General features: G+C 40.6%; 2 protein-coding genes across 5 annotated transcripts in view; one reads left to right on the plus strand and one right to left on the minus strand.

The window, feature by feature from the left end:
* The window catches only part of LOC130923342 (inactive ubiquitin carboxyl-terminal hydrolase 54-like), a 118,324-nt gene that overhangs the window by 24,308 nt on the left and 66,834 nt on the right, over positions 1-27,182 (minus strand). Inside the window, exons 2-5 of one of the 2 annotated variants that reach the window (XM_057848989.1) lie at positions 10,170-10,550; positions 3,205-3,297; positions 3,004-3,138; positions 2,827-2,940 (exon numbers count right to left, since the gene is read on the minus strand). In XM_057848989.1, the coding sequence (XP_057704972.1) occupies positions 2,827-2,940; positions 3,004-3,138; positions 3,205-3,297; positions 10,170-10,349 (522 nt within the window). In that variant the 5' untranslated portion in view covers positions 10,350-10,550. Of the gene's footprint in view, positions 1-2,826; positions 2,941-3,003; positions 3,298-10,169; positions 10,551-27,182 lie in introns of both variants that reach the window. The other variant, XM_057848988.1, reaches the window with a different exon arrangement.
* Positions 955-25,357, plus strand: LOC130923345 (E3 ubiquitin-protein ligase TRIM39-like). 3 transcript variants are annotated; one of them, XM_057848994.1, is made up of 3 exons: positions 955-1,136; positions 17,037-17,116; positions 22,971-25,357. In XM_057848994.1, exon 3 carries the CDS (start codon positions 23,030-23,032, stop codon positions 24,404-24,406), a length of 1,377 nt encoding a protein of 458 aa, XP_057704977.1. In that variant the 5' UTR covers positions 955-1,136; positions 17,037-17,116; positions 22,971-23,029; the 3' UTR covers positions 24,407-25,357. The 3 variants fall into 3 exon arrangements, with proteins under 3 accessions (XP_057704977.1, XP_057704978.1, XP_057704979.1); XM_057848995.1 differs by having other exon boundaries at positions 22,976-25,357; XM_057848996.1 differs by lacking the exons at positions 955-1,136; positions 17,037-17,116 and adding an exon at positions 22,516-22,537.

Below are 27,182 nucleotides of genomic sequence, written 5' to 3' on the forward strand. Positions count from 1 at the left end.
AAAATACTTTAGCGCCATTGACGGGGATAGACGTCCAATCCATTTAGACTGGGAGCGGCCCCGGATTGGACGTCTAGTGCCGTCAGTGGCAACCAATGAACATTTTGACTGTCAGTGAATCATTTAGAGACATTTTGACACCCCCCCCTCCCCACCGCCCTCCAAAAAAAAAAAAAAAGTAAATATTTTCATTTATTTGAGGTTAACATTTGTAACATTTTGTATTGTTTTAATTTACATTTTTAAAATTTAAAAAAGAGAACAGTCAATATTCTTTTTGTTGTTGTTTTTTTTTTTTATATATATAGTTTTTTTTCATTAAAAAGGGGGAAAAAATCCGTTTTGGCGTTTTATGAAATGAACAAAAACCAGAAAATGTTTTGTTTTGCATTTTCATTTTGTACAATTATTATGATTTTTTCTTTTATTTGTTTATTTATTTTATTATTGTTTTATTCTTATTTTATTTAATGTATTTATTTATTTTATTATTATATTTTTAATTAATCAATTCATTTATTTAATTGATTTACGTATTTTTATTTTTATTTGCTGCATTTATTTTATTATTGTATTTATTTATTTTTATTTTATTTGCTGCATTTATTTATTATTTTATTTATTTATTTTTATTTTTTACTGCATTGTCAAGTTCAAAAATAGATCCTTAGGTAGACATTGTAAAATTACCCAAAAATAAGGAGAGAAGACACTCAGTTTTCTTGGCCAAGGAGAGCAAGATGTGACTCGTGAGCCACCAAAATTGATCTAAAGAAAAAAACCCTCCTGGTATTTTATTTAGGGGTTTGTCTTAAACAAAGATGGATGCCGCCCTAAGGGAGGGGAGAGCTAGCTCGAGACACCCATGTGGTTTTCGATTGGATATGTGTGTGCATGTAGGTGGAACTAAGTAAATACACTTGTGTAAGCAAGAGCTCATTGTAAACAATCATGTAAACAGTCAAAACAATCATGTAAACAGTCAAAAATGATCCAGACACTTCAGTTATGGAACGCTGCGGCCATGGAAGGTGTCCTCGGATGGAAAATTGTCCTTGAAGGTCTAGACAAAAGTCCAGACGCCAGGTGCTGAAGATGCCTCGGAAGGTCTAGTTACGCAATGAAGCGGCCATGAAGTAAGGCAGTTGTCATCCCGACCCTCTTTTACTCTTTGTAACACTTAAGCATTATACTACAACCTGGTATAGCAAGCAATAATCATTTACTGGTTATATTAGTAAGAAAAATATGGCAATATGTATTATTTATGGTATATATGAGCACAAGCAAATATTCAATCAATCAATAAAGCAATTATGTATTATTTATGGTATATATGAGCACAAGCAAATATTCAATCAATCAATCAAGCAAATATTTTGTCAATCAAACCTCGATAATTACCTCAACATGCATTTATTTATTTTATTTTTCTTATTATTTTATTTTATTTTATTTACTGTATTTATTTATACTATTATTTTATTTGTATGATATTTATTTTATCATTATATTTATTTACATTTTATTTTATTTACTGTATTTACTTTATTTTTTATGTAAAATAATAATATGTCTAAAATAATTATAAGGCAATTATTTTAAACAATTTAAAAAATAATTTGTATATGTTTTAAATATTAAAATGAATAAAAGAAATCAATACAAATAAATATGAAATAAAAAAATGTTAGAATAATTTTATTACATAATCATAACAATAATGATTATAATTTATTTAATTATTTTGATTAAAATACCTTGTGTTGAATTGTGCTATGCAAATAATTTACCTTTACTTACTGCTATAACCAGGGGTGCACATATTTTTTTGCCCAGGTTCTCAGAGGAGGACCTGGAAATGTGACTTGGTCCTCATTGAGCTTGAGAGCCGACCCGCCTGATGCGATAAGATTATGATTATGATTATGATTACAAGCTTTACTTAGAGCCAATTACTTTTAATTAATTATATTAACAATTAATGCTTGATTATCAACTGACACAACAAAATTGCTATTACTTTGAAGTGAAATGTAAAGACAAAGAAATAAACATAAAAGCACTAAATCAAAATAAAGGGCATTATGCGGCTCCCACATTAACTCCGAGCCTTTGTAAAAGTGGGATGTCCTCCTCATAAGAGCTCATTGAACGTGCATGTTTAGCTTTGTGAAATGTGGGCAAAAACACGTTTGTCAGTGCATGGCGCTGTTCTTCATTAACTTTATTCCGCCACTTGTCCATAGGGCGAGTGGTGTCCTGTCTGGCATCGATAGTTTGCTTAATTGCCACATGCTCTCTGTTTTTTTTCGTTTGGATGGCTGAAATTCTTTGACCCTGCATAAAATGCCTACTCTTATCAGCGACATTGGAATTCTCACGGCAAATTTTGGACTACATTTCCGTGCGAGCATCATTTGCTTTTAGCCATGGTACCTCCTGCAGCCACTTTTCAGCAAAAGTCCTTTTTTTCGGTAGCTCCGGTGACGTGGCTGTCGTCTGTCTGTCTTTTGACGGGGTTGGGGGAACACGAAAATAATTACTCAGTGGGGCCTGCCTCTTTGACATTTTGAGAAGTGCTTTTCTCGTGTCCTCCGCAATTACAGTGGTCAGCCATCGGTACGCAAAAGCGCATGGAAGCTGTTGAGGGCCAGCGCGTTTGTCTACGTCCAGTCCGCATGCACGACCACTTACAGTATGTGCACCCCTGGCTATAACAGTACATAACACGTCATTTCTATCACCTGAGAAAATGAGTCGACCGATTGTCAAAATATTAGGCAATTCGTCAACGGTCAAAATGACGGTTTGTAGCAGCCCTACCTGTTCAAAGAGCGTCATGGCGAACTTGCGGTGCGGGATGCAACGCCCGGCCGTGCAGACATCTTCCTCGGACTCATCGGCGATGTGGAAGTGCATCCTTGTCAAGATGTTCTCCTGCAACAAAGCCACGCGTCACATGCCATCTCCGACTTCAGACGGAACGGTCGGGCATTTTACAAAGCATTCGGCGGCGTCGTCCATGATGCCCAGTTGGAACCTCCGCTCATCCCGGAACGTCTTGGCCAGGGCGCTGCGGAGCGCATCCGAGGGCAGGACCGTGTCACTGCTGTACTGGAATTGAGCGAAGATGCTCTGGAGGGGACGGAAAACATGGGCTCGGGTCGGCTTTGGAAAATAAGAAGCGGGCTGGGTCTTCACCTTCAGAGCGCAGAAGATGCACGAGTCCTCCATGCACTTGTGAGACGTCAGCTGGCGGAAGCTGCGGCGGAAAATGTCTAAATGCCAAAGGACCTACAATTCAGTAGAAAGGAAATTGAGAAGAATTACTCATGACTCACAAGGTTCAAGATGCCATCGCAAAGCTACGAAACAACAAAGCTGCCGGTCCTGACGGAATTCCAACTGAAATCCTGAAGGCCGGAGGGGACAACCTTCTTCGGCATATGCATGCCTTCATCAATAAAATGTGGGAAAGGGAGGCAATACCTGCAGATCTTAGAGATGCACTCATTGTCGTCCTATTCAAAAAGGTGGACAAGGCAGGCTGTGGAAACTACAGGGGCATCCTACTCCTCTCCACAACTGGGAAGATCATTGCCCGCATTCTGTTGAGGAGGTTCCATCAAACAACTGAAGGAATCCTACCTGAATCCCAATGTGGTTTCCATCCTGCCCGAGGCACATCAAACATGATCTTCACGGCTCAATAATTACAAGAGAAATGCAAGGAACAAAAGCAACCACTACACATGGTTTTCATCGACCTAACAAAGGCGTTTGACTCTAAACCGTGAGGCTCTCTGGGAAAACCCTATCAAAAAGTGGATGTCCAGAAAAGTACATCAGGATACATGTCAGCAACATGTCAGCAACAGTTCTCTGCAATAGAAGTGAGACTCCAATCATGGCTCCAAAAAAGAGATGTCTCTTGAGACCAAGAAGAGGATTGTCAAAGCTCTTGAAGAAGGAAACGCTACACATATTGTGTATAGTTGCCAAAGATGTGGGCTGTTCAATCACCTGTATCAAAAATCTGGACCAAGTACAAACAGCATGGCAAGGTTGTTAAAGTTAAGCGTACCGGCAGACCAAGGAAGACATCCAAACGTCATGACAAACAACTAAAGGCCATGTGTCTTGAAAACATAAGATGTACAACAAGAAAAATGAAGAAGAAACGGGAGGAAGCTGAAGTCAAGGTATGTGACAGAACTGTGCAAAATCGCCTTAAGGAAATGGGATTTTCATACAGGAAAGCTAAAAGGAAACCATTATTGACAATTAAACAGAAAAGAACAAGACTGCAATGATCAAAGGAGAGGCAATCGTGGAATGTAAATGACTGGATGAAGGGTATTTTCAGCAATGAAAGTCAAAGTCAAGAATCTGCATTGGACAAGGTGATGATGCTGGAACTTTTGTTTGGTGCAGTTCCAGTGAGCTTTACAAAGATGACTGCCTGAAGAAGACATCAAAATTCCCTTAGCCCTTGATGATATAGACCCCACTCACCAACGTCACACAATGACATGTCGCTGTATCCGGCCACCACATTGGCCGTCATTGCTCATCTGTATTCTCAATGGTTTCAATTTGTTATGCAATTTATAGTGCAATTCATGGAAGCCCCGGTGCTTTCAGACGCTGTAAACTCATTGGATGTGTTGCATAAAAGGCGTTATGTGGAAAACCTTCGGTCGATCCATTCGCCAGATCCATATTTGATGCCTAAATCGATATTTTTCGACCCGCTGTCTTCGCCGTCTCTGCCTGACATCTGCTACCCTGATATTTACAACTATCTTGTCCATAGAAACTCAGCGTATTCTTACGAAACTTTGAAAAACATTAAGAGCAGCACTCTAAAGCCTGAGTTATACTCCCGCGTTGCGGTGACGGCGTAGCGACTACGGCGTCATTCGACATTCGATAGTTCTGCGGTGAGGGAACGCGTTGCTCTGTAATTCACCGCCAAGCCACTAGAGGGATGTGGCGTTATGTTTGTACGGTTTTGGGGCATGCTTGTTTACTTCCGCTAGTCGGAGAAAAAATAAACAATGCAAGATGGAACTCTTGAAAGTAAATATTCTGCTCATCAACACTGAATAAATATTGAACATACAAATGTTGACGGGCAGGCGACGCAGAAGACGGTTTCGAGGCGGTCTGGCCGACTTTTGATGCCGCACAGAGAGTTTTAGACTCGGGTGGAGAGAGCTAGCTGTGGCGGCTAGCTTCAAACTGGCGTCGAGCACTGCGTTCAAGGTCTGCAAAGCCCTCCAGCCTGATTTGTTTGCCGTGTCCTACAACCAGCCAGTGGGAAGCCATAGCAGATTTCTGGCATCTAGGGAACTTCCCAAACTGCGTTGGGAGGCTTGATTTTAAGGTTATCATAAAAAGCACCGAGGCACTCTCAATCAGTGATGATGTATTGTGTGTGTGAACTGTCTGTTATTGAAAATTAAAGATCAAAACAACTCTTTTGACACCAAATCTGTGCTTTATTCTTCATATACTTGAAACATATGTACACAGTAAATGATGAAGTGCACCAACCAAAAATACGACATAAAGTGATAAAAAGTTGGCAGTTTTTGGCCGACTGTGTCACCGCTTCGTGTGGCCACTCGATTCCGACCACCCACGTCTCGGTGGTTCTTCCATTTATTTTTTTTTTCGATCGCCGACCTTGCCATTTGGCAGTCACAATAATAATTTCTTGACGAGACTTGCTCTTCGATGATACTCCCGTCGGCTTGGTGCATTTTTGCGTGTAGAAAATAATGTTTGATTCTATTCTACAATGGCGGTGTTTTCGCCCGGAAACAACAGTCTGAGCGGACCAATCACAGTCCGTTTTCTACGCGACGCGAAGGTTAGAAAAATCGAGAGGTGCGCGTCAGGCTATGGCGTAGGGTCGTAACTTGATTCTTCCTTGACGGCGTAGGTCTGACGCGGAAGTATAACTCGGCCTTAAGCAACATTACCCTGTGTGATTTCTAAAATGGCGACAATCAAAAAAAAAAAGTTGACTGCGATGGCCGACGCTTCAAGGATAGGTGGATATTGGACTATTTCTTCAATAAAATAGGCAACAACTGTGTCTGCCTCATTTGCAAAGAGACAGTTGCTGTTTTCAAAGAGTTTGATGTGACGCGATATAAACAAACAAGACACGCTAACATGTACAACATTACAGGGAAGATACACAGCGAGAAATTAAAGCAACTTGAAGCTAATTTCACAGCAGCAGTATTTCGCAAGAGCCCGAGTGTCGAAAGAGAATGCCACAAAGACGAGATTGTTGAAATTATGAATTAAAAAAAAAAAAAAAAATTAAAGCAAATGTGACACACAGAAGGGCTTGTTAAAATTTGTTTAAATATATTGTTCTATGTAAATCAGCCAAGGTAGCCCCCCCGCATTTTTACCTCACCAAATCTGGCCCCCGTTGCACAAAGTTTGGACACAACAGGGTGGTGTGGCTCAGTGGTAGAGTAGCTGTCCTCCAACCCAGAGGTTGTGGGTTCGATTCTCTACCCTGATGAACTCGCCTAATTATCCTTGAGCAAGATACTGAATCCCACATTGCTCCTGGTGCTGCGTCACCAGTAGGTAGATGGCAATGGAAAAGCGCTATTCAAGTACAACACCAACACCTGTTAAACTGATGATCCATAGACGAGGCCAGCTTTTTTCACTTGGTACCAGCTAAATATTATTCAAAAAATAATGATGGCGGAAGAAATAAGCATCTTGAATTTGAAACTGTATGTTGTCGGCGATTAGCCTCGCAATGATCTTAATTGTGGTTGTCAGCCCAAAACCCTCTAAATATACAGTACTGTGCAAAAGTTTTAGGCAGGTGTGAAAAAATGATGTAAACTAAGAATGCTTTCAAAAATATAAACAATGATTGTTTATTTTTATCAATTTACAAAATGCAAAGTGAGTGAACAAAAGAAAAATCTAAGTTAAATCAATATTTGGAGTTACTACCCTTTGCCTTCAAACTAGCATCAATTCTTATAGGTACACTTGCACAGAGTCAGGGATTTTGTAGGATTATAGTCAGGTGACTGAGGACAAGACTGAGCACAGCAACAAGACACAAGGAAGTTATACTGCATTAGCAAGGTCTCTCCCAGACAAAGATTTCAAAGCAGACTGGGATTTCAAGATGTGCTGTTCAAGCTCTTTTGAAGAAGCACAAAGAAACGGGCAACGTTGAGGATCGTAGACGTAGTGCTCGGCCAAGGAAACTTAGTGCAGCAGATGAAAAACACCTCAAGCTTATTTCCCTTCGAAATCGGAAGTTGACCAGCAGTGCCATCAGCTCAGAACTGGCAGAAACCAGTGGGACCCAGGTACACCCATCTACTGTCCGGAGAAGTCTGGCCAGAAGTGGTCTTCATGGAAGAGTTGCAGCCAAAAAGCCATACCGACATGGAAACAAGGCCAAGCGACTCGACTATGCACGAAAACATAGGAACTGGGGTGCAGAAAAATGGCAGCAGGTGTTCTGGATTGATGAGTCAAAATTTGAAATATTTGGCTGTAGCAGAAGGCAGTTTGTTCGCCGAAGGGCTGGAGAGCGGTACAATAATGAGTGTCAGCAGGCAACAGTGAAGCATGGTGGAGGTTCCTTGCAGGTTTGGGGCTGCATTTCTGCAAATGGATGGAGTTGGAGATTTGGTCAGGATTAATGGTGTCCTCAATGCTGAGAAATGCAGGCAGATACTTATCCATCATGCAATACCATCAGGGAGATGTATGATTGGCCCCAAATTTATTCTGCAGCATGACAACGACCCCAAACATACAGCCAATGTCATTAAGCACTATCTTCAGCATTAAGAAGAACAAGAAGTCCTGGAAGTGATGGTATGGCCCCCACAGAGCCCTGATCTCAACATCATCGAGTCTGTCTGGGATTTCATGAAGAGACAGAAGGATTTAAGGAAGCCTACATCCACAGAAGATCTGTGGTTAGTTCTCCAAGATGTTTGAAACAACCTACCAGCCGAGTTTCTTCAAAAACTGTGTGCAAGTGTACCTAGAAGAATTGATGCTGTTTTGAAGGCAAAGGGTGGTCACACCAAATATTGATTTGATTTAGATTTCTCTTCTGTTCATTCACTGCATTTTGTCAATTGATGAAAATAAACTATTAACACTTCCATTTTTGAAAGCATTCTTAGTTTACAGCATTTTTTTCACACCTGCCTAAAACTTTTGCAAAGTACTGTATATTAAATGCATCTTACCAGATATAAAATGACTACCACATAATCTGTGGTGATCGTTTGGTGCCCAGTTTTCTCGTCGAATTGCAGCAGTCCATCTCGCTCTCCTCTCCGGGTCTATCGGAATACGGTAGAACTTCAAGTCTCTCCGTCTATCTTCTCTATAAATAGGAGGAATTTACTTAGCCGTAATGCGTAAACACGACGAGTTGACGGACAATATGGCGCGGAGGCGTGGTTGTGACGTCATGTGAGTGGGTTCTATAGACCCTACTCACCTATGTCACAAAATGGGCGTGTCGCTGTTTCCGGCCGCCATATTGTTCCTCTTTTTCAGACCTATTCTCATTGTTTTCAATTAGTCGAGCAAGTTATAGAGCAATTCATGGAAGCCCCGGTGTTATCTGACGCTGTAAACTCATTGGATCCGTTGCATAAAAGGCGTTACGTGGAAAAGCTTCAGTTTATCCATTCACCAGATCCGTATTTGATGCCTAAATCGATGTTTTTCGACCCGCTGGCTTCGCCTGTCATCTGATATCCTGATATTTACAACGATCTTGTCCACACAAAATCAGCCTATTCTCACGGAAGTTTGAAAAACTTTAAGAGCTTGGAGGCTTATAAATGCTACGTTGCTGGTTGGGTGAAACAGGTCCTCGTACACGAAGATTCGGCAGGAATCTTGTGCTCGGAAGGTGAGTTACGAAATTTTCAATTCAAAATCTTTTGTTCTTGCTAACATCCACTGTCAAGTCTAATCTATTTCATGTCATTTGTCAATGGAGCTAGGGCTTTTAATGTTTATATGGTTTAGCGATAGCACTCACTACATACATACGTGTATGTTGTCGGCGATTAGCCTAGCAATGATCTTAATTGTGGTTGTCAGCCCAAAACCCTCTAAATATATATTAAATGCATCTTACCAGATATAAAATGACTACTACATAATCTGTGGTAGTCGTTTGGAGCCCAGTTTTCTCGTCGAATTGCAGCAGTCAATCGCGGTCTCCTCTTCGGGTCTCTCGGAATACGGTAAAAATTCAAGTCTCTCCGTCTATCTTCTCTGTTTTTGCAACCGACCGCCACACACGACTTCACCATTTTGATTATTAATGTTAACGAGCAGAAAAACACGCCATAATAGGAGGAATTTACGAAGCGCTAATGCATTAACATGACTAGTATCCGGACAACATGGCACGGAGGCGTGGTTGTGACGTCATGTGAGTGGGTTCTATAGGGCTGCATGTCAGGCAAAGGCACTGGGGTTAAATGCACAATTTTACATTGAAATTTTGGACAGTTTTCTTATCCCTTCAATAGAAAATATGTTTGGGGATATTTAAATCATTTTTCCAAGATGCCACAGAACTAAAACTGTTAAAGCATTCCTTGGAGAAAGACTCATCCTGTCAATGTCATGGCCTGCAAATAACCCAGATCTCAACCCAACCCTCAAAGAGAGTTGTCACCAAATTGATAAAGAATACTCATCAAGTCCATGCCTCAGAGACTGCAAGCTTTCATAAAAGCCAGCTGTGGTGCAACTAAAAACTAGAGATGTGTTTTGATTGTTATTTCTTTGTTTGTTTCTTATGATTCCATATATTTTTCCTCAGAAGTGATTCTATATTTCCCTGCACTTGTTGTATAAAAGTAACATTTACTGATCACCACAATGTTTTTTATCCATTTCTTTTAGTGTTTCTGAATGCTAAAGAATTGCAATTTTGAACTAATTCATTATTTTTTTCAAGCTTTTGATCTGAGTTTGTTCTACATAATAAAATGTCTGAGTGAGTGCTCGGTCGAGACTGGTAATTCCATACTTTTTGGGAGGGGTTGTATCACCTTTTTGATATATTATCAAACCCTTAATCAATGGCATGAATGAGTTAATAGAGCATGTACCTGCAGGGCGCTATTCAAAAAGCAGCTGTTTTGTCCCGGCTCGTTGCTCAGCCCTTTACTGGCCGCGATGGAGGTCATGGTGCAAGGCGTCAACGTGCCCGTTGTCCCATCACCGGCACCGCCGCCTCCTGGCGTCGCCACGTTACCACCCGCTGCAAAGTAGTTCCTTTTCCAAGACATGACGGACTGCGCGCGTTTCAAGTCGGCGCTACGTCCGGACTCCTAAAGTCGGCATTCGCTGTCACATCGTCACGGAAAAAGACTTCATTGAATTCCAGGAAGAAGCGTCCAGAGAATCCAAATGGTTTTCCAGGTGGACTTGTCGCCATCCGAGTGTGGGTGGACCCATGGACCAGATGGTTCAGAGTTCAATGGCGATCACTGTAAGAGACATAAAGACGAAAAAAGTTGAAGTTTATAACTGAAGGGAAATGGTACCGTCATCGCACACACCATATAATCGTTTGCATTAGTCTAACACATTCATCTAACATCATATCATCTAACATCGTGTTTAATGAGAAGAAATAGAAGAAATACACAATGCCGTCTTATCGCAGAAGCCCAACACGTGCGTAACAAACAAGATTGACGCACCAACTCTTGCAATCAGCTCTCCCAGCAAACTCCAAGGACAAAGCGCTTTGTCCTAAAACAAGTAGAGACAGCCCGGACAGCAAAGTTGATAGCGGGCGTCCCATCCGCGCACGAACCTAAGCCGCCCAAAACGGACCACAGAGAGGAAGACCCAAAAGCAACGCCCAGACACACCTTCGGACACACCTTCGGCACGGCCCGCTTCACCATGGACTTTAAAAAGACTGGACACTGAGATAACACAGATTTTTGCTGCTCGGAAACATGTACCCTTGTTTTGGATCCAGAATTGTCCCTCCGCCGTCTGTTTTTGCCTTGTTTTTGACCATTGTCGACGAATAAATTGTCAACCTGCGAGTCTTTTTCAAACTTTTGGAACATGGAGTCAGTACAAACGGTTAAAAATAAGAAGAGAACGCGCGGGGTTCTGCCTTCGCGGTTGGCGCACGCGAGGCAGCATCGGCCGAGCGGCACTTGTTTTGGCTGTCGCTGTTTCCGTGCGTCTTGGCCGGGGGGCGAATTTCAACAGTTGGTGACCCCGACGTGATAGGCCCAGACGACCGGGGAGATGGACGAGCGGCTGCGGAAGAGTCAACTGAAGCCCTTTCTAAAGGTAAAAAGACGTTTGGTCATAATTCAAGGCGGGTGAAAGTTGACTTGAAGCGACCTTCGACCATTTTGTGTTTTGTCTAACGGTTAATGTTGCATTCTGTTGAAGGCATACGGGGAATTAGTTTGGTAAAAGTAGTCTTAACACTACAGGGGTAATATTATAGATTTGTGCATGAAGTACAACATCTGGGTGAAAAAAAAAACGACAAAAGGACAAGTTTAGATTAGGAAGCGTGGTGTCCCCGGAAACCAATTAAATATCGAGAGACAACAATTGAAAAGCGGTCCCCCCCCTCACCCCCTCAAATTAATCCTATCTCAGGTCATCTTCCCATTTAAAATGAACGGTAAAGCGTTCCAGCCTACTTCCAGAAAACTGCAAACATGCTTTTTAATAGTTCTTAACTTCAGTTCCACTATATTCAAAGTTGATGAATAAACCGATTTTTTTTGCGTTGGGTCGACTTGCAAATATTGTATTGCGATTTTATAATGACACTATAAAAAAAAATCTGCGAATGATGCATTCAGGCCAATTTAACCGAGTAAAGCGCTCATCCTAAAAGCTCTTCAGTTGCCCTTTAACACTAGAAAACCCAGCAGAGGCCGACTTGGCCTTTTCCAAGACAAACACTCCTAATATTCCCTAGCAATGGCCGATTTGGCCTCTCCTCCGTGACTTGTGACAGTTTGTGTCAGTTCAAGTCAAGCTACATTTATTTAAATACATTTATTTTTGAAGTTTGACACGTTTTACACAAATGAACTTCTCCTATACTCCACACATAACGACAGAAAGAATGGTCCAAATGTGTACATTGTTTTGAAGAAGAAAAAAAGGCGTTTTAGAACTGTAATTTGAGTGTAAAGCAGGAATTGTGCCTTTAGTTTCGAGCAGGGGTGTCCAAACTTTTTGCAAAGGGGGCCAGATTTGGTGTGGTAAAAATGTGGAGGGCCGACCTTGGCTTACGTCCTTTACGTAGAACAATATATTTAAGCAAATTTTAGAATGCCATTCTGTGTGTCACATTTGCTTTATTATTTATTTTTCTAAATTAATTTAGGGCTGTCAAAATGATCGCGTTAAGAGGCGGTAATTAATTTTTTTCAATTAATCACGTTAAAATATTTGATGCAATTAACGCACATGCCCCACTCAAACAGATTAATAAGACAGCACAGTTTCATGTCCACTTGTTACTTGTGTTTTTTGTAGGGCTGTCAAACGATTAACATTTTTAATCAAGTTAATTACAGCTTAAAAATTAATTAATCGTAATTAATCACAATTAATCGCAATTCAAACCATCTATAAAATATGCCATATTTTTCTGTAAATTATTTTTGGAATGGAAAGACAAGACAAGATGGATATATACATTCAACATACGGTACATAAGGACTGTATTTGTTTATTATAACAATAAATCAACAAGATGGCATTAAAATTATTAACATTCTGTTAAAGCGATCCATGGATAGAAAGACTTGTAGTTCTTAAAAGAAAAATTTTAGTGCAATTTATAGAAATTTTATATTAAAACCCCTCTTAATGTTTTCGTTTAAATGAAATGTGTAAAATTTTCAATCAATAAATAAACTAGTAGCCCGCCATTGTTGATGTCAATAATTACTTACACAATGCTCATGGATGGCTGAAGCCTATATAATCAGTCGCACCCAAGCGCCAGCAGAGGGCGGCAAAACTCCATAAAACACAATTAACAAGTGGTGTTTCACTGTACCGTCATTTAAATCTGTCTGAGCGGGTAATCTTCGTTAATTGCGTCAAATATTTTAACGTGATTAATTAAAAAAATTAATTAACGACCGTTAACGCGATAATTTTGACAGCCCTAGTTTTTGGGTGTTTTGTCGCCCTCTGCTGGTGCTTGGTTGCGACTGATTTAATGGGTTTCAGCACCATGAGCATTGTGCAATTATTGACATCAACAATGGCTAGCTACTAGTTTATGTTTTGATTGAAAATTTTACAAATTTTATTTAAAACGAAAACATTAAGAGGGGTTTTAATATAAAATTTCTATAACTTGTACTAAAATTTATCTTTTAAGAACTACAAGTCTTTCTATCCATGGATCGCTTTAATTGAATGTTAATAATGTTAATGCCTTCTTGTTGATTTATTGTTATAATAAACAAATACAGTCCTTATGTACAGTATGTTTCTTCTTCTTTGGTCGAAAACATTGTTAGTAATATAAAGCCCTCCGGTTCCCCCTCCGATGTAATTCCCCCTCGCTTATTTAAAGAGGTTTTTGACATCATTGCTCCACACGTCTTAAAAATTATTAACTGTGGTCTCCTTACTGGCACATTGCCATGTGACTTTAAGCATGCAGTAGTAGAACCTTTATTGAAGAAAAGAGGCCTAGACTCCACCCTCTGTTCAAATTTTAGGCCCATTTCTCATCTTCCATACATCTCTAAAATACTAGAAAAGGTTATCTATAGTCAGCTGCTACCATTCCTTGAAGAAAACCAGATTTCGGAACCATTCCAGTCTGGTTTTAAATCCCTCCACAGCACTGAGTCGGCACTTTTAAGAGTATCAAATGATATACTTCTGGCAACAGACTCTGGCAAGTTTGTTGTTTTAGTTCTTTTAGATTTATCTGCAGCATTTGATACCGTAGACCATCAGATTTTAATTTCTCGTCTTGAACACAGTGTGGGTATTCAAGGTGTCGCTCTTGAATGGTTTAAGTCTTACCTAAATGAACGGAGTTTTTGTGTGAAAATGGGCAATTTCATGTCCAAAAAGGCATCGCTTCCACATGGGGTTCCCCAGGGATCTGTTCTCGGCCCTCTTTTATTTTCACTTTATTTATTGCCTCTTGGTTCTGTTTTTAGAATACATGGTGTTTCATTTCATTTGTATGCTGATGACTGTCAGATCTATTTTCCATTGGCGCAGAATGGCACTTTCTGTCAACTTATTGAATGCCTCAACGATATAAAGTCGTGACTCTCATGTAATTTTTTAAGTTTGAATGACAGTAAGTCTGAAGTCATGGTGTTCAAACCGAGTAGCCAGGCCTCCCTGAATGTTGACCTCGGTTCATTGTCTCCGTTTCTTAAGAATTATGTCAAAAATCTAGGGGTCCAATTTGATGCTGATTTTAAATTTGAGAGGCAGATTTCCTGTGTTGTTCGGGACTGTTTTTATCAGCTTCGCCAGACTGCTAAGGTGAAATCTATTGTTTCACGCTCTGATATGGAAAAATTGATTCATGCTTTTGTCACAACTCGGCTGGATTACGGTAATTCTTTGTATGCAGGTGTCGGTCAGGCGGCACTGGCCCGTCTGCAACTTGTACAAAACTCTGCTGCTCGACTCCTAACTAGAACCCGCAGGCGTGTACATATCACCCCAATTTTAGCATCTCTTCACTGGCTCCCAGTACATTACCGAATACATTTTAAAATATTATTATTTGTTTTTAAATGTTTGAATAATCTTGCGCCACCGTATTTGTCAGAACTGCTTCAGCCTTACAGTCCAACCAGAACCCTCAGATCAGCTGACCACCTGCTTCTAGTAGTCCCAAGATCAAGGCTGAAGCTTAGGGGTGACCGTGCATTTGCGGTGATGGCGCCCAGGCTGTGGAACCAATTACCACTTACTATTAGACAGGCCCCCTCACTTACGGATTTTAAATCACGTCTTAAAACATTTTATTTTTCTTCAGCTTTTAATGTGCAATGACAGTTTAAGACCTCGTCTTTTATTTATTTTATTTTATGTGTTTGTTTTATCTTTCAAAGGTGACTTATTTTGCTGTGTTTTGCTATGTAAAGCACTTTGGTCTCCTTGGCGGATTTTTAAATGTGCTATACAAATAAAGTTGATTGATTGATTGATTGATTGATATGTTGAATGTATAAATCCGTCTTGTGTCTTATCTTTTCATTCCAACAATAATTTACAGAAAAATATGGCATATTTTATATATGATTTGAATTGCGATTGATTACGATTAATTAATTTTTAAGCTGTAATTAACTCGATTAAACATTTTAATCGTTTGACAGCCCTAAATTAATTATTTCAACAATCTCGCAACTAGCCTTTGTGGCGTTTTCTTTCGACTCTCGGGCTCTTGCGAAATACTGCTGCTGTAAAATTAAACTAGTTTCAAGTTGCTTCAATTTCTCGCTACGTATCTTCCCTGTAATTTTGTTGTACATGTCTGCGTGTCTTGTTTGGTAATATCGCCTCAAATTGAACTCCTTAAAAACAGCGACTGTCTCTTCGCAAATGACGCAGACACAGTTGTTGCATATTTTAGAGAATACAGTAGTCCGATTTCCACCTATCCTTGAAGCGTCAGCCTTCAGAGTCAACTTTCTTTTTTTTTGGTTGTTGATTGTCGCCATTTTAGAAATGGGGAATAAAGGGTACAACACGGGGTAATGTTGCTTAGAGTGCTGTTGCCTTTTAGTGGGTAAATGAGGAGCAGCATTTAGTGTGTAAGCTACTTCATATGCTCTTAGCAGTACTGCTGACCAATTTATTAAGTCTGTGTGCGGGCCAGACGTTATTGATTTTATGACTGAGGCTGGGGGCCGGATGAAATTTGACCACGGGCCGGACTTTGGACATGTCTGGTTTAGAGGGACTGAATCAGGGGCATGGAGTATGGATTGTGGTCATTGTGTCTGCCCAGTTCAAATGGATTGGACGTCTACTAGTGATAAACTAATTCCAATTCATACTAGAAGCTTGTTTTTCTCCTAATTAGTTGTTTGTAGAACATCCTAGAATGCTTTTCTGACCATTGTATCAATAATTGTTGTATCGCCATCAGTGTTGTTAATAACGGCGTTACAATATAACGGCGTTACTAACGGCGCTATTTTTTTCAGTAGTGGGTAATCTAATTAATTACTTTTTTTTCATCTTGGCAACGCCGTTACCGTTACTGAGGACGGAAAGGCATGCGTTACTATGCGTTATTATATTGGTCGAAAAGTCTGAGGGAGACGGACTCACCGAGATGACAGAGCAGAGCAGGAGTGGGGAGGAGTAAAGAAAGTTGTGACGCCGAGCAAACACGATGCATCGCTAGGTAGCTCCAATAATACCTGTTGTAGCCGATAGCCTACAAACTACGCCCGCATGTTATGGTAGATATGGTAGATATCACATGTACTGTATATAGATATAACTAGATGCAAAATGACAGACACGGCACTAGATGCGTTAGTAAACAGCCGCCATCTTAAAGCAGTAGACTTTTTAGGACGGCTCTTTTGTAGAGAACCTTCCTAGCGAACCTAAGTAACTTTTTATCTAAAATACTTCTAAATCGGCAAAATCTTGACTTGAATCTATATTTAAATGATGAAATTGGGCCAATTGTACAAAAAACTTCACATAGTGTGGCCAATGTTTTTTTTTTGTTTTTTTTTTTTTTGAGAAAAAAAAAAAGTATCACCAATTACTTTGCCAAGTAACTAATTACTCTTTTTTTCAGGTAATTGAGTTACTAACGCAATTACTTTTTGGGAGAATTAATTTGTAACTATAATTAATTACTTTTTTCAGTAAGATTAACAACACTGATCGCCATATCGTCAGATCATCCTGCAAAGTTGGAACTCTTTGTATGTTGTTTGTTTCCCCTATGTCAGGTATTAGCGCGACACCTTCTCCTTGAAGTTGGGTGCACTTTCTTAAGTCTGCCCTTTTCTGTGTGGATTTCGATAGGGAGGTAAGTGACATTTGCCTGCCGTGACTTTTGTTCTAAAATGTCATTTCCAGGCGTGTATTCATGTATAAAAATCGCATTGCAATTATTTTTTTCATTTATTTTAAATAGGGGCACGTTGTTGACGCTAAGTTTCATGGGAGGATTGTGTCTTTTTGGGACTTTTGTCAGAACTTCAAAGCACATCACATCGTCATTTCAAACATACAAGGTTTTATGTAAGTCTTCCTTGCTTTAAAGACAAAATGTAGTGTTTACTGTGGAATCGTTACAAGCCGTGGAGAAAGTTGCGACACCCCCAAAGGGATCCATTATACAATTTTACTTTTACAATTCGACAAAGGAGCACCCTATTCATATGAATGGCTGGCTGTCAAGTACAGTGGGGCAAATAAGTACCTTTTGTTGGCAATAGGCATGTGCCGGTGTGAGATTTTGACGGTACGATAACCGTGGGCAAAAATACCGCAGTTTCACGGTATCACGGTATTGCAATTATAGCTCCAAAATGTGTTATTTTGAGATGTATGGGATTAAAAAAAAAAAAAAATTCCATTGAACAGGATTTTTTTTAATTTTTCAGAACATAGTTGCAAATTGGAACATGAATATATTGTTAAAATATCAAAAAATATTTAAATAAAATTAAAAGAAATTTAACTTATAGACCAGGGGTGGGCAAACCGGTCCTCGAGGGCCGCAGTGGGTCCTGGTCTTTGTTCCAACTGACCCAGCACAGATAGTTTAACCAATGCGGTTTCAGCAGAAATGAGAAGCACCTGACTGCAATCGACTGATTGCACTTGTAAAACAGCAGATTGGTGAAAAGGTGTCCTCTTAATGGGTTGCAACAAAAACCCGCACCCACTGCGGCCCTTTGTGGAGTTAATTGCCCACCCCTGTTATAGACTATACCCACAGCCACAGCTCAAGTTGCTCAAGATTAGAGCAAGAACAAAATAATTTCTATAAAAAAGTAAAGACACTTCTGAATAAAAAATTTAAAAAATTCTACTGCATGACTTTTTTTTTGAGGGTGGAAAAGCTCAACTGAAGTTTCGCCATTTTCAGCCATTGTGTCAGCTGTAGTCTACATGATGTCATGACGATGTGTTAAAAACCAAAGAATTCATAAGTTAATAAGTTAGTAAAAAATGTATAAGTTAGTTTAAAGTGTAAATATTGTTGTGGAAAGGTTTCATCTAAACCAGGGGTGTCCAAACTTTTTGCGAAGGGGGCCAGATTTGGTGTGGTAAAAATGTGGGAGGCCGACCTTGGCTGACGTCCTTTATGTAGAACAGGGGTCAGCAACCTTTTTGGTGTGGAGTGCCACTTTCAAATTTTCTTGTCAATCAGTGTGCCACACCGAGATTAATGACGCACATCCAATTTTTTATATCCAACAGAGCTGTAATTATACCCCAAAGAAAACAACATGAACATATATTGAAATCGTATAACTACCATTCTTTTTCAATTAACTAAAAAATAAATGCATATTATAGAAAATGTCAAAACTTGAAAATAAGTGCAACAGTTCACTAGCTAGTTGTTCACTATCAACTTAAACAGTAAATTATATGCAGCATTTTAGATATTGTTTTATATTACAAAGTTAAAAGATGCCTACCTTAATGTTATCCCTGGCCTTGTTTTCCTTGGCTCAGCTTTGATTTCAGGGTTGTACTTTGTGACTTTTAGCTGCTTATCCTTTTTTTTTTTGAGTGTCTCTTTGTTAGTCAAGCCATCAACCAAAACCTCTGAGCTTGACAAGATCGCCTCTTTGATATATTCGCCATCAGTTTTTCTTTTTTTCATCAGATTTTCCTTGCTTTGCAATGCAGTGAGCAAAGTGATAGCTTGCTTCAGTGGCGGTGTTTTTAGCAGTGACAAAGGCTTTCAGGGTGTGTTTGTTTACTGTACCTGGACAATGCACGTTTTAATGTCGCTGCCTTGTCAGACTCATCCTTGAATGAATTTTCATGTTTTGTCTCATAATGACGTTTGACACTTGTTCTCCCCGGGGAGAGGCACGGGCCAGGGTGGAGCCGCCGCGGCCCCCGGGAGGCTGGCTCTTGCGGTGCGCACGAAAGGCTCGGGCGCGGGCCCGGGTGGAGCCGCGAGGAGCGAGCCTTTCCCCGGGGAGAGAGAGGCTTGCTCTCGTGGTGCCCAAGGAAGGCGCGGGCTAGAAGACTGATCTAGCCCCATACCAGCCCGTGTGGAGCCGCAGGTGCAGATCTTGGTGGGGGAATAACACTCTTAAATACAGTCTTGATGAGATTGAATTGGCTGCAGTTACGACGTTGGGAACGCTGACTCTGGAATAAAACACGATATGACCAACATTGTGACAGCCGATGCCTACCAAAAATGACGTAATCTCAGAGGTTATAAACTCGCGCCAGCGGCCCTTCCCGCACAGAGAGCGCAATACGGGACAAGTCTGTGAAAGCGTCCAACCCGCTCCATTCGCGGGACATCTTTTTATACGTGAAAGCACTGACGTAAATCCCATGTCGCTTTACACTGGAATTCCCTTGGATGTGTGTGTGGCTTAAATAACAGGGTGCGCAACAGAAAATGTCTGAATTTCAGGTAAAAAGGCGCTTTTTTCTTGTTTTTTTGCCATGCGCTCGCGTGTCACTGGTTAACCCTTCGCGTGCCAGTGCTGACACGCGTGTCATAGGTTGCCGACCCCTGATGTAGAACAATATATTTAAGCAAATTTTAACAAATCATTCTGTGTGTTACATTTATTTTTAAATTAATAATTTCAACAATCTCGCAAGTAGCCTTTTTGGCATTCTCATTTGACTCACGGGCTCTTGCGAAATACTGCTGCTGTGAAATTAAACTAGCTTGAAGTTGCTTCAATTTCTCGCTGCGTATCTTCCCTGTAATCTTACCGTACATTTCAGCGTATCTTGTTTGGTAATATCGCCTCACATTGAACTCTTCAACCCTTAAAGACCTGCAACATGAAGCAATTATCAGAGAATCCCAAAATTTGAAAAATAAGGTCGTAATGAAACCTTTCTTTCCAAATTTGTAAAAGAAATGCCAAAATGAATATGTGTAATAAGCACTGTAGTTTCTATAACCCTAGCTAAATCCTGTTTTTTTTCTCATGGAATCTGCAGATGCACGTGTTGCATCATTTTTATTTTTTTTTTTCCAAAAAGAAATGTCAAAATTCTCAATTACTCTCAAAATCATGAAATTTTAGGTTTATCAAATGTAAAGGGTTAAAAACAGCGACTGTCTTTTTGCAAATGAGGCAGACACAGTTGTTGGATATTTTACTGATGAAATAGTCCAATTTCCACCTATCCTTGAAGCCAACTCTTTTTTTGTTGTTGTTGATTATCGCCATTTTAGAAAATTGGAAGGGTCACACGGGGTAATATTGCTTAGAGTGCTGCTGCCTTTTAGTGGGTAAATGAGAAGCAGCATTTAGTGTGTAAGCTACTTCATATGCTGGTAGCAGTACTGCTGACCAATTTATTAATTCTGTGTGCGGGCCAGACGTTATTGATTTTATGACAGAGGCTGGGGGCCGGATGAAATTTGACCACGGGCCGCATTTGGCCCCCAGGCCGGACTTTGAACATGTCTGATCTAAACAAACAAACAAAAAAAAACATTGGGAGTGAGACCTCTCCTTGATCCAGCGAACGTGGATTTGTGCTTAGGGCAAGAGCATCTTTCGCAATTAGCCATCTTTGATGCTATCCCCTTTTTCTCTTCATTCAAGCGAATCAAGCTTGTTTTCTCACTCTGCGGCTATAACACTCGACGAAGTTTCTCTCCCTGCTAAGCCTAGGCTAACATTCGTCTTTGTAAGCTTTTCGTTAGTTTGTATATTGAATTTGAAAGGAAAATGTGTGCTTTGTTTTTGGCGAACTTTAATGGTGCTAATCTGTTGAAGCCACTCACACATGGAAAAATACAATTGTACAGCGTTTTAAATGTATTCATTTTGTATATTCCACTTACCACGATTTGAGAGGTCAATAAATTGAAGAAAAGTACGCCTTATGTTTGGAGTATTTGTTTTAGGGTTCACTGACTGTCTAGCCGATAGCGTCACTTTAACACACAACAACAAACGGGAGGGGTGAGTGCTGCCGCGCCAAGCCACTTCTGGGTTCTGCCTGCATTTTTGACACATGAAAAATAGCGAATACCGTACTAAGGTCAGACGGAAAATTTTAGTGGTTTTGAAACCGCGACGTTTTCATACCACGGTAAACCGTGAAACCGGTAACTGGCACATGCCTAGTTGGCAATAACGGAGGCCAAACATTTTCTGTAACTCTTCACAAGCTTTTCACACACAGTTTCTGGTATTTTGGCCCATTCCACCATGCAAATCTCCTCTAGAGCAGTGATGTTTTGGGGCTGTCGTTGGGCAACACGGACTTTCAACTCCCCCCACAGATTTTCTATGGGGTTGAGATCCCCCTAGGCCACTCCAGGACTTTGAAATGCTTCTTACAAAGCAACTCCTTTGTTGCCCTGTCTGTGTGTTTGGGATCATTGTCATGCTGAAAGACCCAGCCACATCTCATCTTCAATGCCCTTGCTGATGGAAGGAGATTTTCACTCAAAATCTCTCCATACATGGCCCCATTTTACACAGATCAGTCGTCCTGGTCCCTTTGCCGGAAAACAGCCCCATAGCATGTTTCCAACCCCATGCTTCACTATTCCACAAAGGGCCGCAGTGGGTGCGGGTTTTTGTTGCAACCCATTAAGACGACACATTTTCACCAATCAGCTGTTTTAGAAGTGCAATCAGTTGATTCCAGTCAGGTGCTTCTCATTTCTGCTGAAACCTCATTGGTTATACTATCTGTGCTGGGTCAGTTGGAACAAAGACCAGGACCCACTGCGGCCCTCGAGGACCGGTTTGCCCACCCCTGATCCAAATGCTGAACTGCAGATGGGCCCGGACGTGTACTTTCTTCAGCAGGGGGACACGTCTGGCAGTGCAGGATTTGAGTCCCTGGCGGCGCATTGTGTTACTGATAGTAGCCTTTGTTACTGTGGTCCCAGCTCTCTGTAGGTCATTCACTCGGTCCCCCCGTGTGGTTCTGGGATTTTTGCTCCCCGTTGTCATTATCATTTTGACGCCATGGGTTGAGATCTTGCACGGAGCCCCAGATCGAGGGAGATTATCAGTTGTTTTGTACGTCTTCCATTTTCTAATAATTGCTCCCACAGTTGATTTCTTTACACCAAGCATTTGACCTATTGCAGATTCAGTCTTCCCAGCCTGGTGCAGGTCTACAATTTTGTCTCTGGTGTCCTTCGACAGCTCTTTGGTCTTGGCCATAGTGGAGTTTGGAGTGTGACCGACTGAGGTTGTGGACAGGTGTCTTTTATACCGATAACGAGTTTAAACAGGTGCCATTAATACAGGTAAAAGAGCCTCGTTAGAAGTTAGACCTCTTTGACAGCCAGAAATCTTGCTTGTTTGTAGGTGACCAAATACTTATTTTCCACTCTAATTCGGAAACAAATTATTTAAAAATCAAACGATGGGATTTTTCTGGGTTTTTTTTCCACATTCTGTCTCTCATGGTTGAAGTTTACCCAAAACAAATTATTTAAAAATCAAACAATGGGATTTTCTGTTTTTTTTTTCCACATTCTGTCTCTCATGGTTGAAGTTTACCCATGTTGACAATAACAGGCCTCTCTGATCTTTTCAAGTAGGAGAACTTGCACAATTGGTGGTTGACTAAATACTTATTTGCCCCACTGTATAGTTATCCCCCACCCTTTTGGACCGTAAGGCAGGACATGCAACAATCCTTACGCATTGTATTTAAGAATGCTTTTCGTTTTGCAGAGCAGCTGCAGCTCAACATTCCAAACTTGTGCTCTGAGACAAACTCCGTCTCTAAGACAATGGCTGAACATCTGGAGAACCATCTTCAATGTCCCACCGGTCTGGACGTCTTCAAAGATCCTGTCATGCTGCTGCCGTGCAGTCACAACTTCTTCCGTGCATGTCTGCAGCAGTGGAAGGACGCAGGAGAACGATCGTGTCCAGTCTGTCGGAAAGGGTTTAGTTTGAGGGATCCGCCTCCCAACTTGGCACTGAGGAATATGTGTGAGAACCTTTCACGAGCCTCAGTCAAGTCAGAAGACATGTGCAGCTTGCATGAGGAGAAACTTCAACTCTTCTGTTTGGACCACCTGGAGCTTGTGTGCCATATCTGCAGAGATGCAAAAATCCACGTTGGTCACAAGTTCCGGCCCCTCGAAGAAATTGTGAAAGGTCATCATGAGGAACTCCAGGAAGAACTGCAGAAGGCCAAGGAAATACTCCAAGATTACAACGACTGTCATGAGAACTGCAACAAACAGGCAGAGTACATCAAAGTCCAGAGGGAGAATGTTGAACGCAAGATTAAGAAGGATTTCGAGGAGCTCCGTCGCTTTCTCGACGTCGAGGAGGAGGCCAGGTTGGCTGCGGCAAGGGAGGAAGAGACCAAGAAGAATCAAACAATGAAGGAGAAGATGGCGGCTCACGGCGAACAAACGGCCGCTCTCTCAGATCTCATCAGAAGCAGTGAGGAGCAGCTAGCGTCTGGCAATGTTTTTGTCATGAAGAAGTTCAAGACTGCGATGAGCAGAATCCAGGAGCTGCCTGAAAAGCTGCCAGGAGGTCTGCTGGACGAAGCCAAACACGTGGGCAATCTCAAATTCAAGGTGTGGGAGCGGATGAAGGAGACGCTCGCCTACAGTCCCGTCATTCTGGACCCCAACACGGCCGGTCCAAGAATCAGTCTGTCTGAAGATCTGAGCAGTCTGAGTTTGGAAGAAGTACAGCAGGAGCATCCAAAGAATCCAGAGAGGCAAAAGTGGAACTGTGTGCTGGGTGGTGCTTTGGACCCGGGAAGACACGTGTGGGACGTTGAGGTGGGAGACAACAATGCCTGGGAAGTGGGATTCATAATTGGGGACCCTTGTTTGCCAGAGGAAATGACTAGTTGGTTTATTGGATTTTGTGATGGGGAATACTTCAAGCCCAATTGCAATTACGGAGAATGGTATCCGCTTGTCAATGTGCAGAGGCTAAGAGTTGAAGTGGACGTGAAAGAAAGGGAGCTGTCCTTCTCTGAGCCTCTTTCGAACACCGAATTGTGGAACACTGAGAAGCCTTCCGATTGGCCAGACTTGTCCGGTAACATCAAAATATATCCTTACTTTCGTACAGGACATAAAAGTCCTCTAAAATTGATCCCCTTTCCACCTTGTGTTACGACAGCCATCAGTTAGCGATCGTGTTGACACGGCTTGATTTTTTTGCTTTTCAATGTCATCTAAATCATTCCTTTTCTTTTATCAAATGATTTGACTCTCATTTATTGTCCAGGTCATGTCATAAGACTTTACTGGAGTCAAAAGAATGAAGCAGTTACTCAGCATTTGAGTATTCTTTTCTTCCATTACTTTTTTGACTTGGGTGAATACAACTTTTAGTTTAATGGAAGTACAGTAATGCTACTCTTACTTTTTGCTACTCTCTTGTTAACATTGATTTACCTGTATTACTTTAATAATTGTACTACAATCATTTTTTGATTTCATTTGAAAGTAATGCTACTCTTACTCGAGTAAAATGTTTGGCTTCTCGTTACAGTTACAAAACTATATCACACACAAATAACTACATTATTTTTTCACAAATAATTTGGATTGACGACTTTGACTTGTACTTGAGTAATTTTATTTAATCGTAATGCTACTATTGCTCGACTACCATTTTGGGCTACTGTACTGATGACATTATTTTCAAAATAAATGACTTTCAACACTTGCTTGGTACTTGATAATTTTTTTCACCCAATACTTTTTGACTTGTACTTTTGCATTGATGTGAGTAATACTTGAAAGGGTATGAAAACGCAAAGGGGGTGTGAGACATCAATAGAACCGTTATATGCCAAGATAACAAATATTGATAAAGTTAACAAAAAAATTAGGGCTGTCAAAATTATCGCGTTAACGCACGGTAATTAATTTTTTAAATTAATCACGTTAAAATATTTGACGCAATTAACGCATATGTCCCGCTCAGACAGTATTCTGCCTTTCGGTAAGTTTTACAGCAAGGCTTTTTGTGCTGTCGAACAGCAAACTCTTGTGGTCGCTTTGCGACATGGTTTATTTTTTTCTCACCAGTTCAATATGGCTGCACGACGTCTCGGGCTGACGCCTACGTTGTAAAGTTGTGCTTATATGATCCTTGGACAAGATTTGTCCGTAAGTATGGTTGTTGTAAAGAATGTACATATTATGTTAGTAAGCGAAATGTTATATTTTTTGTATGAGACGCTTTTTGTTTATGTTTAGTGAACCTGTATAGCGTGCTAAGCTAACGTTGTTGCTAATGCAATGCTTGTGTACTTTGTAGTTTTACTCCAGTCTAAAGAGGACAATGGTTTGAGGCTATTTTATGAATAAATCAGATGAAAAAGGAAAAAGTCTGATTATTAAGGCGTCGTTCACTAGCTGTCTTGCTTTGGAAAAAGTAGACGCTTCGGAGTGAGGACAGCATAGACTGATTTAAATGACAGTAGAGTGAAATGCCCACGACAGTCCTTATGTACCGTATGTTGAATGTACAGTGGGGAGAACAAGTATTTGATACACTGCCATTGAGAAAACCCATTGGCAGTGTATCAAATACTTGTTCTCCCCACTGTACATATCCATCTTGGGTCTTATCTTTCCATTCCAACAATTTATTTTACAGAATATATATATAATTTACAGAAAAATATGGCATATTTTATAGATGGTTTGAATTGCGATTAATTGCGATTAATTAATTTTTAAGCTGTAATTAACTCAATTAAAAATTTTAATCATTTGACAGCCCTAAAAAAAATCAATCACATTAATGAGCAACTATCGAAAATAGATCGAAAATGACGAACATTTCCGAAAGTGTTCCAGAAACGGCCGAATGGGGCGGAGACGTCATAACAAGGAAACAAAAGTTCGAGGCGGGTGCCATCGTTGTTTATCGACGAGAGAGTTGCGTTCGTGTTTTATCAAAAAAAAATCGCCAAAATTTATCAAACCTGTCATGCTATGTGGTTTACAAATAGCCATTTGTCGCAATGTAGTACCCATGAGTTCCCCAACGCGAGAAAAAGAGCTGTACTACGCAGACAATGAGTAAAGTTCGTCAGTGCTAAGAGGGCTAATTTTGCAATTTTACAGGGAAAAGGGAACCTGACGATCCAGAAGATGTGCCTACAACCTCAAAGAAAACAAAATTTATGCTTCTTCCCAATCACAAAAGACCCACGAACTGCGAAGGAGTGAATTCGTGACCCGTATGTGAATAAATGGAGTGATTCGAGCATGTCTGTGGAACAGGAATATCAGCTTGTAGAGAGCGCAAATCACAGCAACTTAAACGTACATTTGCGACAACAACTCTACCGAAGTTCTGGATTAAAATCATTTCGGAATATCCCGACATCGCTAGGAGCGCGCAGAAAACTGTGCTACAATTTCCAACATCGTGTATTTGTGATGCTAGCTTCTCTCACTCTCCCATCTCGTCTCAACGAAACAAACTCAGCCCTCCCACTGATACAGCGTGTGAGTTGTATTTTTTCCCTGCACTTAACATGACGGGGCTAAAAACAAATGCTATTTTATATTTGCTGTATTTTTCTGCCGCACATTGCCGGTGTTCTGACAAAGTTAGCATGCGCGTAACGTACGGGGACCATATTTTGATTTCTAAAAAAGAGGACACTCAGCCCAGCCTCAGCCTGGTCTCAAGATACTTGAATTTTACTCGAAGTTCACTCAATGATGCCTATATCACTTTAATATATTTAAAGTGTGCCCCCTCACTCTGGATGGAAAAATGCAGTTTGGAAAAAAAGAAAAAAATGACTTATTAAAAAAAAAAAAAATATATATATATATATATATATATATTAGGGCTGTCAAAATGATCGCGTTAACGCGCGCTAATAATTTTTTAAATTAATCACGTTAAAATATTTGTCGCAATGAACACACATGT

The sequence above is a fragment of the Corythoichthys intestinalis genome, chromosome 10, assembly GCF_030265065.1.
Source record: "Corythoichthys intestinalis isolate RoL2023-P3 chromosome 10, ASM3026506v1, whole genome shotgun sequence".
Lineage (NCBI taxonomy): Eukaryota > Metazoa > Chordata > Actinopteri > Syngnathiformes > Syngnathidae > Corythoichthys > Corythoichthys intestinalis.